The sequence below is a fragment of the Chiloscyllium plagiosum genome, unplaced genomic scaffold (genome assembly GCF_037043375.1).
Source record: "Chiloscyllium plagiosum isolate Xiang-an unplaced genomic scaffold, Cpla_swu_hap1 HiC_scaffold_23, whole genome shotgun sequence".
Lineage (NCBI taxonomy): Eukaryota > Metazoa > Chordata > Chondrichthyes > Orectolobiformes > Hemiscylliidae > Chiloscyllium > Chiloscyllium plagiosum.
Genome location: NW_028270161.1, coordinates 57,258,830 through 57,274,084, shown reverse-complemented (window position 1 = coordinate 57,274,084; position 15,255 = coordinate 57,258,830). Strand labels below are relative to the sequence as shown.

Genomic DNA, 15,255 nt, shown 5'->3' with positions numbered 1-15,255 from the left:
ATACCTTAGCAGGGATGACAGTGGAGGAACAATGGCAGATATTTGTGTATAATGCAGCAGATGCAGGATCCATTCATTCCAAAAATGAAGAAAGATCCTAGGAGGAGGCATGGGTGGCTGTGGCTGACGAGGGAAGTTAAGAGAAAGTATAACATAGCAAAGATAAGTGGAAAAACGGAGGACTGGGAAGCTTTTAAAGAACAACAGAGGATTACGAAGAAGGAAATACGCAGAGAAAAAATGAGGTACGAAGATAAACTGGCCAAAAATGTAAAGGAGGATAGTAAAAGCTTTTTTTTAGGTATGTGAAAGGCAAAAAAATGGTTAAGACTAAAATTGGGCCCTTGAAGACAGAAACAGGGGAATATATTACGGGGAACAAAAAAATGGCAGAAGAATTGAATTGGTACTTCAGATCTGTGTTAACTCGGGAAGACACAAGCTATCTCCCTGCGGTAACAGTGGCTGAAGGACCTGAACTTAAGGGAATTTATATTTGCCAGGAATTGGTGTTGGAGAGACTGTTAGGTCGGAAGGTTGATAAGTCCCTGGGGCCTGATGGTCTACATCCCAGGGTACTGAAGGAGGTGGCTTGAGAAATCGTGGATGCATTGGTGATTATTTTCCAGAGTTCGATAGATTCGGGGTCAGTTCCTGCGGATTGGAGGGTGGCTAATGTTGTACCATTCTTTTTAAGAAAAGTGGGAGAGAGAAAGCAGGAAATTATAGACCAGTCAGTCTGACTTCAGTGGTGGGAAAGATGCTGGAGTCTATTATAAAGGATGAAATTACGACACATCTAGATAGTAGTAAGAGGATAGGTCAGAGTCTTCATGGATTTATGAAGGAGAAATCATGCTTGACGAATCTTCTGGAATTTTGAGGGTGTGACTCTGAAGATGGACGAGGGAGATCCAGTAGATGTAGTGTACCTGGACTTTCGGAAAGCTCTTTATAAAGTCTCACATAGGTTAGTGAGCAAAATTAGGGCGCATGGTATTGGGGGCAAAGGACTAACTTGGATTGAAAGTTGGTTGGCTGACAGGAAACAGTAGTGATAAACGGCTCAATTTTGGAATGGGAGGCAGTGACCGGTGGGGTATTGCAGGGATCAGTGCTTGGACCGCAGCTTTTTACAATATATATTAATGATATAGAAGATGGTATTAGTAATAACATTAGCAAATTTGCTGATGTTACTAAGCTGGGTGGCAGGGTGAAATGTGAGGAGGATGTTAGGAGATTACAGGGTGACCTGGACAAGTTAGGTGAGTGGTCAGATGCATGGCAGATGCAGTTTAATGTGGATAAATGTATGGTTATCCACTTTGGTGGCAAGAACAGGAAGGCAGGTTACTACCTAAATGGAATCAATTTAGGTAAAGGGGCAGTACAGAGAGATCTGGGTGTTCTTGTACACCAGTCAATGAAGGTAAGCATGCAGGTACAGCAGGTAGTGAAGTAGGATAATAGCATGCTGGCCTTCATAACAAGAGGAATTGAGTATAGAGCAAAGAGGTTCTTCTGCAGTTGTACAGGGCCCTGGTGAGACCACACCTGGAGTACTGTGCAGTTCTGGTCTCCAAATTTGAGGAAAGACATTCTGGCTATTGAGGGAGTGCAGCATAGGTTCCTGAGGTAAATTCCTGGAATGGCGGGACTACCTTACGCTGAAAGACTGGAGCGACTGGGCTTGTATACCGCTGAGTTTAGAAGACAGAGGGGATCTGATTGAGACATAAGATTATTAAAGGATTGGACACTCTAGAAGCAGGAAACATGTTTCCGTTGGCGGGTGAGTGCCGAACCAGAGGGGACAGCTTAAAAATACGTGGTAGACCATTTAAGACAGATGAGGAGAAACCTCTTCACCCAGAGAGTGGTGGCTGTGTGGAGGGCAGTGGAGGCCCAGTCTCTGGAGTCATTTAAGAAAGAGTTGGATTGTGGAATCAAGGTTATGGTGATAAGGCAGGAACCGGATACTGATATAAGGATGATCAGCCATGATCATCTTGAATGGTGGTGCAGGCTGGAAGGGCAGAATGGCCTACTCCTGCACCAGTTTTCTATTGAAAGGATATCTGGGACTGGTGGATATGAGGCTGCTCTCAGATTAGCTGTGGAGCTGGCTTGAGGGACAAAATGGCCAACTCTTATTCAAATTAATTCAACGTTGGCTTTAAACTTGGTTCATAGATGCCTCATTTTTTTGCAAACTGACGATACAATACTCGACATTACTATGTATGGAGGAATCTCCATTATCTGAAGGACACAGGCGAGCAGTATTTCATACAGTTAATCAAATGCCGATTAACCATTTAGCAGTGCATTGGGTCCTTGCGATCTTGCCAGATAATCTGATATTTGGATAATCGAATGCCGGGTAATAGATGTCCCTCTGTGTAGTGATGTGCTTGTTCCACAGTGAATATAGCTAATGGCTTATGAGAACTGTAGCAGACTTGAAATTATCACTGTCAAACTGTGCAGTTTGTGGTGTTGTAGACTGTATTGATTTTGTTTTGAATTTTCATTTTTTTTTAAATGTAAGTTGAAGGAAGAGCAAATGTCAGCAAACCCCTTGGAAACTATAGTTTGCTTATGCACAAGGAAACTGGTTTGCAGCTTTCATTGAAAAGCAAACTGAATTTTTGAATGCAATTTCAAAACATTGGTACAAAAATTAAAGATTGGATTTATCTGTCATTGTCAGGATTCTGATTGAGGTGTGAGTGTAAAATACCTTGTGGCAAGTAATACATAGAACACTGCCATTTCCAAATGTCTCTGAGCTGATTGGATATCCATCTTTCTTATTTCCTTGTCCTCTCACACCCCCCTCCTCCACCACTACAACGACATCACCATGCTTTCATGCCTCAAAATAACTTGAATGGGTTGGCATTAGCAAAATGGCAAGTATAATTCTTGGTTTTGGTGCTGAGGGAACAGTGCCAGGTTTTTCTGCTTTGAATGAGAAGTAAATGGTTGACCTGGATTAAGATCTCAATCTTTGAAGGGTACAAGACATTTAGGAACAATAGCCAAACGGATGGCTTTGTTAAAGATAGTATTAGCATAATGGAGAGGGATGACTTATGGTCAGGAAATGAAAATTTGGAAACAGTTGGGTAGATATGATAAAGACAAGAAATTACTTGTGGGAATAGTGTATTGGCCTTCAACAATAACCACTTGGTATCATGGGGCTTGGAGAAATAATGAGAGCGTTTGAGAAAGGTATCGTAGTGATCATGGGATATTTTAATCTACCTATAGACTGGAAATAACAGATGAGCAAATTAATCCACATGAGTTCATAAAAATGTTTTTAGATTGGTGTGTTTTAAAACAGTCATATTGGAACCAACTAGAGAGCCCCCAGGCTATACCACATCTGGTATTGTGCAATGAGAATTAATGGTCTCAGTAAAGGTGCCTCTGGATAGCAGCAATCATGATAGAATTTTACATTGTTTGATGGAGAAGGGATTGATTCTGAAGGTATACCTTAAACTTTCATTTTATTTAAATTTTAATTGGTAAATTAGAATCAAAGATAAAGACATACAGTAGCAAATGTTTTGATAGTTCAGAATAAGTACATTCCAAAATGCTTTAACAGTTGGAATTTTTAAGTAGAAACATTAAAGATGGGATAAAAAGGAGGAAAAAAAGTAATTAGGAAAAAAAGTAATTGGCAAAAATGGAAATATTAGCCATGCATGACCAAAACATTGAGGTAAATATTTTTGGGTATGCAAGGAAGCTAGTCATAAGCGTTGGCCCTGTCGAATGTGAGACATAGATAATTTGGAACATGGGAACTAGCATAGGCCATTCAGCCCTTTGAGCCCATTCTGCAATTCAGTGAGATTGTGACTGATCTATGGCCTAATTCCACAAACCTGCCTTTGGCCCATATTCCTTAATACCTTTGAACAAAAATGAATCTGTCTCTAATTTAAATTAACAATTGATCCACTTCTGCCATTTGTGAAGCATTCTGAATATCTACCACCCTTTGCGTAGCAGTGCTTTCTAAAATCTCTCGAAGTATGGCCCTAATTCTCAGATTGTCCCATAGTTCTAGGACCTCTAACCAGTGGATATAGTTCTTCTTCTGCCCTGTCTTTTCCTGTTAATATGTTGAAGATCTCAATTTGATCACTCGTTTTCCTAGAATTGAGGGTTAATGCTCCTCCTAAATTAACCCCCGAAGTCTACCTATCATTCTTGTATCCCTACATTTTACTCCCTCCAAGGCCCACATATCCTTTCTAAGATCTGCTTGTGTTATTCCAAATGGCATCTAACCGTGCTTTTGTCTTGCTGCAGCATAACCTCTGCATTCTTGTATTCCAGTCCCCTCGATATAAAGGCCAGCATTCCAATAGCTTGCTTGATTATTTTCTGTACTAGTGTGCCTGAAACCACAAGAATGGGTCTGGGTGGGATACTCTTCAGAGAGTCAGTGTGGACTTGTTGGACCAAATGGTCTCTTTCCACGCAGTAGGGACTTTTTTTTTATATACAAACTATGAAACTGCTTCCAACACATTTACATCCTGCTTAAATAAGCAAAACCAAGGGCTTTCATTGTATTTTACTACTTATAATCTAGAAAGTACCCTGATCTATTCAGGGTATTTCCAGTAGAATGCCATTTTTACTGAATTCTGCCAATCACCAGAGAAATGGGTGTGAGTAAACTTAGAGCTGCAGTCTGACAAGTGCCTATGTTCTGTTAGACTTTGAGCAAGGATCTTAGTGACTAGTGAGATAGTTGATGCATTGGTTTTGGCTTTCCAAACAAAATTTTCTTTTCGAATGGTCCCATAGATTGGGAAGTAGTGAATATAACCTTTTTTTTTCATAATCTGAATGGGAGAGAGAAATAAAAACAAAGAACAGGCCAGTTAGCTTAGTGTCTGTCATGGGAAAAATGTTAGAGGGTGCTTTGATAGGTTGTTGTTTGGCAGATTCAACATGCTGTTGTGAAGGTGGAATGACATTTGATAAGTCTTTTGTTATTTTGAGTAAATAACAATGTGCTTGGATTAAGGGGAACCAGTAAATATACTGTACTGGGATTTCGAGAAGGCATTTGAAAAGGTGCCATATTAAAGGCTATTGTGAAAAATACAATCATGTGAAATGTAGAATATTGGCTGGCTGTTATAAATGTGTATTTGGGTTGGGAAGATGTAATGAGTAGTGTTACAGTCATTGATTCTGGAGTCTCAGCTGTTTACAACTTATCAATAACTCAGTGATAAGACTGCAGATATCATTGCCAAATTTGTTGAAGACACTTTCCTACCCATAAGGATATTGATTTTAGGTGACTGAGCAAAGATCTGGCAGTTGGAGTTTAATGTGGGGGGAAAATGTAAATTATTGTTTGTGGCAAGTAGAATAAAATAACTCTTATCAAAATTGAGATTGCTGAGCACTCAGTTTGAATCAGAAAATCCCTAGTTTAAAAACAGACAATTTGGTCCAATAAGTCCATGCCAACCTGGAGTACCCCACCCAGACCCATTCTTCTACCCTATTACTCTACATTTACCCCTGACTAATGCACCTAACCCCCATATTCCTGAACACTATGTGCAATTTAGCATGACTAATTCACCTAACCTGCACATCTTTTGGATTGTGGGAGGAAACCAGAGCACCCAGGGAGAGCTTCCACACAGACACAGGGAGAATGTGCAAACTCCACAAATGCAGGTGTCTGAGGCCGTAATCGAATCCGGGTCCCTGGTGCTGTGAAGCAGCACTTCTAATTACTCAACCACCATATGTGTACCTGGAGTGAGGGGGTGTTTCATGAAGAAAAATTGGAGGCTAGCCTTGTATCAACTGGAGTTTAAAGGTTGACTTGAGGGTAAATGTGGAAAGGATGTTTACTATTATGGAACTATTTAGAACTAGGGATCACTACAAAAATCAGAGGCTATCCATTTAAAAGGAATTGATTGGTGTTTTTTTTTATTTTTGATGCGTATTAGTCTTTGGAACTTCCTGCCTTTTAAAAAGGGTAGTGAAGCTGAGTCCTTGAATAGTTTTGAAGGAGAGAAGTAGGTGCAAATTGGTTTTAAGATTACTGAGATCAACCATCAGCTAATTGGTGAAACAGGCTTGAGGGGCTGGTGACCTGCACCTGCTTCTAACTCTTTTTGTGTACGTTCAGTTTTGTTTTGCTATCTAAGATCATATAGACCAGCATGGCTTAGGAACTCAACAGACACTACTTTAGCACTTTTTTACCACACTGCATTTACTTGCTCAACAGTTGGGGAGTAAGCCAATTGTTTTCATAAGTTCCAGTTTCTAAACGTTAATTTTAAGAATGCAGTAAGCAGATTACTGCATTGTCATAATAATGTTGTCCAAAGTTGAGTAAAATATGTGCCTAACCAAAGTTTTGGGTGTGAGATTTGTTAAGGTGAACAATATTGACTTTGAGTGGTTTTTCATTTGATTCTTCAATTAGAAACTGGCATTTTGGTATCACTTAACCTTGACCCTTATTAGAATTTACTTCCCTCTGTTCAAATTCATTGTGCTGTTGCATCAAATCTCTTCATAGTCAAGTTGATTTTCTGGGTCTGTTTCTTTAGGATGGCACTGTAGCAACTTAGTAAGCCACAACATCAACTTGCAAACCTGAAACCTCTACTACTCACAAGGACAATGGAATCCTCCCTCCCAACCATATTCCATCTTGACTTGGGATCATATGACCTGTTCCTTCCCTGACCCTAAAATTCTTTATTTTCCTTCTGTGTGGCCGAGAGCAGTTCAAGGTGATTCAACCACTTTCTCAAAGGCAACTAGAATGATGAAATGATGGCCTTGTCATAGATTAGATTAGTTTAGATTACTGACAGAGTGTGGAAACAGGCCCTTTGGCCCAACAAGTCCACACCGACCCGCCGAAGCGTAACCCACCCAGACCCATTCCCCTACGTTTACCCCTTCACCTAACACTACGGGCAATTTAGCATGGCCAATTTGCCTAACCTGCACATTTTTTGGATTGTGGGAGGAAACCGGAGCACCCGGAGGAAACCCACACAGACACTGGGAGAACGTGCAAACTCCACACAGTCAGTCGCCTGAGGCGGGAATTGAACCCGGGTCTCTGGCGCTGTGAGGCAACAGTGCTAACCACTGTGCCACCGTGCCGCCCATTGATGCTTACATTCCTTAAAGGTCTGGTTCTGTCACACACCATTAAAATATTATCGTTGTTTTAATTCAGTTAGATAATGTCTAATCATTCTGAAAGAGTTTAGCACATTGATTCCGATGGAAATGTGGTGCAGGGTACTGAACCCCCAAGTCTGGCTATCTGAAAATTTGTTTGCGCACATTGCATTCAAATATTTGTCCTGGAATGTTGGTTTGGGCATCAAAAGAAGCACCTAACTTTGTGCCTCAAAAAGGCAATGCCATGTTTGCACTGCCATTAGAGTTCCCGTGGTGCTGCTCCTTTTGTGCAATTGGCTCATCTACCATGCCTTGCCAAGATTTATAGTGGCCCTGAGTTAAAATTTGTCTTTGCTGAATTGCTTGCGGTTACATGTCTGGCATGTGATTTTGATGTCTAGCCTCTTATCTAATGAGGGAACCTAAAATCTCTCTCTCGTCTGAAGAATGCTTGACTTTGTTACCGCAGGTCTGTGGTAACAATGAGGATGACTTGGCTAGAAAGAGGCATCTTTTTATCTCCACTACCTGCATTTCATTACTGTTGAAATGCATTGGCAGCCATTAATCCCACAGTGCAATCTATAAACCTTTAATTTGTATACTGCATTGCAGCATCTTTAATATGATTGTTCTGCTGTAATACAACTACAGCATGAAATTGCAGAAGAATTTGCTCCAACTGCTGGGGAAAGAAAAGTATTTATTGTTTGAAAGATTGTATGCTTTTTCATTCAGACATTCCCTAAAGCAAAATTGTAATAATTCAGAATGTACAAATTTTCCAGGGCAACTAATCAACCTTCCTGAAAACTGGAATGGGACCTTTGAAATAGTTTCTTACAATAATTTCAAGTCCTTTTTTTTATAGTATAAGAGAAAATACATAGTACTGCTGAAAGTAGGTTTGCTTGCTGAGCTGGAAGGTTCATTTTGAGACGTTTTGTCACCATACTAGGTAACACCAGTGAGCCTCTGGATGAAGCACTGGTGGCATGGCCCACTTTCTATTTGTTTCTAGACACATTCTAAACACAAAGTAGGCCATGCCACCAGTGCTTCATCCAGAGGCTCACTGATGTTACCTAGTATGGTGATGAAATGTCTCAAAGAACCTTCCAGCTCAGCGAGCAAACCTACATCCAGAACCCCAACTTGAGCTACAAATCTTCTCAGCTTGCTAACGCAATACTTTTGTAAAGAGTAGCTTTGAAATCCTGTTATTTCAACTTTCCACAAATATTACTGGCAATCTGGTTACTAAGTAGGAGACTTGAATGTCAAATTCTTTAGAAAAGGCATGTGATTTGATGTCTTCCTAGCCATAGCTGGCTGTAATCTGTAAAAGATGGTGGATCAGTGCAGCCTACTTAATGTCAACTTGAAATCCACCAATTGTTTCTTTATGGAAATGTTTAGCTTTGTCCTATCACCTTGCTGTATGCACACATGTATATCTATGTTCATTGATACTGTAAGTTGCACATTCCAAAATTCACCCCATGAGGCATGTGCATAAACTAATGATACTATTCTCTCAGTAACATTATGGCGATAGTGGCATGAGCTCTCACCTTTGCATTGTCTTTCTTATTGCTGTACCATGACAATTGATATAGCATTTAGCTTGACATGGTAGTCCTGTCAAACAGGTATCACCTGATGTGTTAATTGGCTGTTTGAGCATAAATAAACACAGGCCATATGGCTTTTCAGGACTGCTCTGCCTTTCAATATGACTGTGGCTGATCCAGGCATTTACTCAACTTTATTTTCCTACTTGGTCCAATAATTGATCTGAATAGTTCTAATCAGTCTGATTTCAGTTCTTAATGACCTAATGTTCTCCAGTCTTTGTGGAAGAAAGTTCCAATTAGGAACCCTTTTGAGGGAAGAAATTTCTGTTCACTAATTTTAAATGGGCAGTCCCATATTCTGAAACTGTACCCCTAAAAGAAAAATCCTCTCATTCTTCCTAACTTGGATGAGTGCAGGACCAACCTGCTGAACCTGTCCTCATCCCAGGAATCCATTTCATGATTTTTTTTCTGAACTGCCTGCAGTCCAGTGTAAATGAGGAAACTAAAAGCATTCAATATGACAGATAGTTGCACATAATGTCCTATATAGTCATTTTTCCCTTTCGATAAAGGCCAATATTCTGTTTGCCATAATTATTTTCTGATTTCATTATTCATGCACAAGGACACTGATTTTCTTCCCCCCCGCCCCAAACATTCCGTAGTCTCTTACCATTTAAATAATATTTTGCCTTCAGAATCTTCCAATTAAAGTAGATTTGACACTGTAACACACAAATCCATCAGTCCCATTTTTTTTTGCCTCAATGTTTTTATATCTCTTTGCAGACTTTGTCGTCTTCACAATTTGAAGATAGGAAAGCAAGCTATCAGAATATTAGTCAATAATACATTCAAGATACAACATTAATGAAGATAATAAATAATTGAAGCTCAGTACTGATCCATGTAGCACACCACTTGTTAAATTCTTGCCACTGAAATTGGCCTATTTATCCTGGCTATGTTTAACATTTTCCCCAGTGACTGATGCTGTGCTAACTGGCCTATGGTTTATTAGTTTTGGTTCCCTCCTATTGAATATTGTGGTTTTCCAAATGGCAGGAACCAGAATCTCTGGAATATTGGAAGATCGCTGCCACTGCATCTTCTGTCTCTACAGTCCTTTTTCCTAAGGCAGTATTATATAGACCGTTTTGTTCTGGAGATTATCAGCCTTCAGTCCCATTAGTTTGCCTGTACTCCTTGCTAGTGAGTGTTTTTATGTTTCTCTCTTTGTCTCTTCATTTTCCATGACTCCTGGACTGTTATCTCTTTTCATTTAGCATAGAAATCAATACAAAATACTTGTTTAAAGTCTCTTCTGTTTCATTGTTTCCCATTAGTAATTTCCTGGTTCATCTTCCAAGTTTACTATTATGTATTTGTAAAAGCTTTTTACATTTGTCCTTGTTTGTCTTTTCTGTTTCACTCTTGGTATTGAATTTTGCAGTTTTCATGCACTCTCTTACAAAGGTAGAGAAAGATTGCATGGTCTACAGTGACTAAAAATTGGCCTACTGACCAAGACATCCAGTGATAGGTTAAACTTTTTTTAAACCCCAAATTGGGAAACTTTAGTAGCTGGGACCTAAGGGGCAGCTTTTTCATGCAGAAGGTGGTGTGTGTAGAGAATAAGCTGCCAGAGGAAGTGGTGGAGGCTGGTTTGATTGCAAGATTTAAAAGGCATCTGGATGGGTATATGATTAGGGAAGGTTTGGAGGGATGTGGGCCAAATGCTGGCAAATGGGACTAGGTTAATTTCGGATATCTGGTCGGCATGGATTAGTTGAACTGAATAATCTATTTGTGCTGTACAGCTCGGTGATTGAGTTGAATTGCCCATACCCTTTGTTTTTTATTTCCCCACTGTCTATTGAATCAAACACTTGAGGGGCTTTTGGATAACTGCAATGAAGCTTGTATGTAACGAGAACAGATGTTGCTTCATGCTCAAAGAAGCATTTGTGATTGTGTTCTATGCAAAGCATTCTGATCGTGCTGTCATGTGCGCTGTGGCCACAAGAGTCCCCCAGAGTTGTGTAGAAAAAAGCTGAGTGCATTTGCAGAAACTGTGCTTGTGATTTTCATTCTGGAGTCTGAAATCTTCAGTGAAACCATTTTGATTAATTTGAACATGGACAGCAGACTAAACAAAATGATCTTGTCACTTCATAGAAATAATTTAATTAATACCATTGGTTAGACCTTCCCTCTACAATTCTGACCTTGGATATGGTCAATTGCAGAGATCTGGGCTAAAGGGCTGAAGTTATTAGGATGGGTTATGTAGACATCCTTTATGTAACATCCCTTGAATGTCTAAGATTAAGGAGCAATCTGATTTGAGCGGATTATGACCATTTTAAAGCATTTAATGGGGTGGAAGTGGGAGAAGCCTCTTCAAGTGGGATAGGTATCTCTTTCAAAGCAGTGATTCCGTCTACATGTTGTCTTCTAAGTGCAGAGGAGGCTGTGATGTGAGCAGCAAATACCTGTATAGTAGCAAAGTACAAGCAAATCACTGCTTCTCTTGGAACCTCAGCCTCTGGAGTGGGGCATTCACCTCTGTCAGAAAGCAGAGCTCAAATCTTGTGACTGGACCTTGGCTGTCACTTGAAGTGCTGTTTGTTTTGGATGAGTTCGATTCATGTTCACAAGTGGACTTCAAATTAAGTAACAAGTGCTGTGGAATAAATCTGCTGTGAAGCTGAGAGCACAGCAGTAAATATGGTACTGTAATTCAATATGAAATATTTTAAACCACATGAATTTTGACTCCCTAAATTCAGCAATTGATTATATAACGAAAAGTTTATATTTCATCACTTTAGAATTCTAATTTGGGAAGATTCATTACTAACAGTTGTCCTTGTTCACCTTTTGTTTTGTTTTTCAGGAAACCCAGCGTTTGCATGCAGAGCCGGTGCCTGGTATCAAGGCAGAAGCAGATGAATTCAATGCACGCTACTTTCATGTTGTTATAGCTGGTCCCCAGGATTCTCCATTTGAGGGTGGAACTTTTAAACTTGAACTATTTCTTCCAGAAGAATATCCTATGGCAGCTCCAAAAGTTCGCTTTATGACCAAAATATATCACCCAAATGTAGACAAGCTGGGCAGAATCTGTTTAGATATTCTGAAAGGTATTCTGTGTTAATTTTATAGTATACTTGTGACCATTGCAGCTTTTTGTGCATTTTTAATTGGAGTTTTAATGTCATGGCTTGTAATGTTTTGCTTCCACAGACAAGTGGTCCCCAGCTTTGCAGATTCGTACAGTGCTGCTATCAATCCAGGCATTGTTAAGTGCTCCAAATCCAGATGATCCATTAGCAAATGATGTAGCCGAACAGTGGAAGAGCAATGAAGCCCAAGCCATAGAAACAGGTACCTGTGATTATTTATTTGATAGAAATTAAACGTACAGCTCTAGCTACATATTTGACATGTATTGAATTGTACAGCAACAATTAACCCAAGTTATGTCCTTTGTTGACATTTTCACTTGAAGATGCTCTTGCCTGCTTACTACAACATTTGGACTAGTGCCAGCCCAAGCCATTTCCTGGGGTTTCTCATGCCACACTATAGTACTGTTTTGTGAAAGTGATTTAGATTCAGATAGTAGTAGTTCACTGCTAGCTTAATGAGCTACCTTGTTTCCCTCTGTACCTAGAATTCCACCTGCAATGTATCGAAGTATAAACTGGATGTTAGCTACTAATGAAGTGTGGGAGAAGAGCTTTGGATGTTGTCACTTTTGATTGGTATACTTGTTAAAGGATGTGTTTGTTTTCAAGAGTGTCAGATTTGAAATTGTCTTAATTGTAAACTTGCTGCAACAAGATCTGTTACTATCAAAAAGTGCACAGAAAATATTGCAAAATGCTGTTTCCACAACTTTTTTTTTCTCTTTCAGCCAGGACATGGACTAGGCTATATGCCAGTGGGAACAGCAATTCCAGATGAAGTTGAATGCACATCACAGCCCTTGTTCTGCCAAGATCTCTCTCCTTGCATTCAAAGAACAGTCTTAGAAAACTGCTGAATAAACCCAGACAAATAAAATTCTTGGTGTTTAAATGCATATTAGAGACTATTTGTCATGTTTGGATTCACCATTAAAGCATGAGCAGAGTCTATACCACTTTGCTTTTCTATTTTTCCCCCTCCTTCCGCCACCCAGTTAATTTGAAAGCAGCGATGCACCTCTGCTTTATTTACAATGACTGGCGTTATTTTTTCTTAGCACTGTGAATGAAAATCTGCTTAGTTAGCTGCTCTATTGTAAGTTTTTTTTTTTTTAATTTTCTGGGTTTTGTTTTTTGTGATGCTAAAAGCAATTTTTGAAAGCAGCTAACTTGTACACAGTAGATCATGCCCTTTGCCAAGAGTAGTAACTTTTTTCTTTTTAGGTGCACTAGATTAAGCAGCTTGCTGGTTATTAGTTAGTCCAGTCAGTAAAGGAAGAGAAAAAAAGCAATGCATCAATATTGTGACTCTCAAATGTAGATCCTGAGAAAGCTTGTTACTTTGTATGGCTTGTCTGGGGGTGGGAGGGGGGGCAGTGTGGGGAAGAAAGATTTCTGTAAAACCTTTGTTTTAGTAAACTTTTTTTGTTCCATTTGACTGTTGTACTGGTGTTGATCTTTCCACAAGCGCAATACGGTGAATAAATGATGTTTTAGTGATTTGAATCCATGCTCATTAATGAAAATTATCTATATCCAGTCTAATCTACATCTTTAGTCAAGCTAAGGTGTTTCTCTCATTTCAAAGCCTATGAAAGTGTATTTAGATCATGTATGCTGTCCCAGTGAACTCGATCATTCATTCTCTTGGGGATATAGCACCTGTAACTTGCATTGCAACTTGTGATAACACTATTTTTGCTTTTTAAAAATAAATCCAATTAACTTAAATTGAGGATTGCTGAAAAAGGTGCATTACGTTGAAGCTTTTTGTCTGGCATCCATAAGGACATTTTGCAAAATAACCAGTTTAAGGGCAAAACCAACATTCTATTGTATGTGAGGATTGATAAGTGGACTATGATATTGCCATTGAGCATGCATCCATTGATGCTGATCTGCAAGTAGGCTTTTTTGGTATCAAGTCTAAATGTTGGTTTTACCCTTGAATTTATATTGTCAAATGTCCAGATTTACTAATACTTGTTGGTAATATTCTGATCATTGGTTAATTGATGTAATCAAAATGAATTTTAAGTATGGTTGCCTTGTCTTTCTCAATGTCATCTTTGTTATTTCCCTGGCTCAGTGGTAGACTTTATCCCAAGCTACAGGTTTGAAGCTACTTTCATCCACTGCCTGTCACTTGACTATGACTTTGTTTTAATCAGTGAGCATTGTATCTTCATACTCATTTGGTGTCCAAATTCTTGGCCTTCTGTCATCAAAATTGCATTCTTGTACTTGAGTTGCTTAAGATTTTAAGGCTCCACTGTTGGTCTTTTCTGCTGAACTTTTCTTACCTTTTGCGTTTCCACTTTAATCTGTGTGGTTTCTGGTCACTAGTTCATTCTCCTGTACTTTAAGAATATTTCCCTATTATCTCTCTTCTACCAACTTCAGTGTTCTATTATTCAGTGATAATTTCTGCACATCTGGCTTTTTATTCCTTTGGTGATCAAGCAATTTCCCTTTCCAGATAATTGCAATCACTTACACTCAACACACACCTTGCTTGCTGTTCCAACCTTACTCCACCCAATGTCAAAAACTTATTCTAATACCATGCCTCTTCCTTTTTATCTCTGGGTGACTCAATGTCTTCTCACACCAGGTCATGCATCAGTGCCAAATTTTGAATTTCCTTGTATTCTTTCACATGCATATTTTGACTGTTTTGGATCCAAGCTTGCTCTTGCTCACTTTTCCTTTTGATTTCTCCTCTTGCATATCCTGTCTGTTATAACCTAGAAGTGCAGTCTAACATTACACTCCTAAAGCTTGCTTCTGCCTCCCATACAAGTGAGAATGCAAACAGCTGATGCATTCTCACCCACACATACTGTGTCCAGCACATTTTCTCAGGGGTGACCCTTCGGTCTCTGCCAATGGATGAACCACCATCTCCACAATATTCATTTTGAGGAATGTCACAACTTAAAATCATGATTCCCCCTGTTATTTTCATCTTAGCCTGTCAAATTGTGGCTGTTATAAATCACCATGTGGTCTTTCCCACTACTGCTTTTGTACTTACACTTCCTTGAATATCTTTTGTTCCCCTCCTTTTTAAAATCCTGATAGCAAAATCTTAATTGACGTGATTTCAACCTCATCAATAGTGACCTCCGGAGAAGCTGTGCTTGTCTATCTAACTGCTCCATCTATTAGAAAATCTGCTACTCATTCACAGCCACCTATTTGACCTTGTGTCCTGTACTCTGAAGTAATTGCAGATAATAGCATTTCTGATTTAA

At 39.3% G+C, this 15,255-nt stretch overlaps 1 protein-coding gene across 1 annotated transcript in view; it reads left to right on the top strand.

The window, feature by feature from the left end:
- Window positions 1-13,504, top strand: part of ube2na (ubiquitin-conjugating enzyme E2Na) — a 33,427-nt gene extending 19,923 nt beyond the window's left edge. Inside the window, exons 2-4 of the mRNA XM_043713342.2 lie at window positions 11,704-11,950; window positions 12,054-12,194; window positions 12,727-13,504. Coding sequence (XP_043569277.1) covers window positions 11,704-11,950; window positions 12,054-12,194; window positions 12,727-12,776 — 438 coding nt within the window. The 3' untranslated portion in view covers window positions 12,777-13,504. The remainder of the gene's footprint in view (window positions 1-11,703; window positions 11,951-12,053; window positions 12,195-12,726) is intronic.
- The last annotated feature ends 1,751 nt before the right edge of the window (window positions 13,505-15,255 follow it).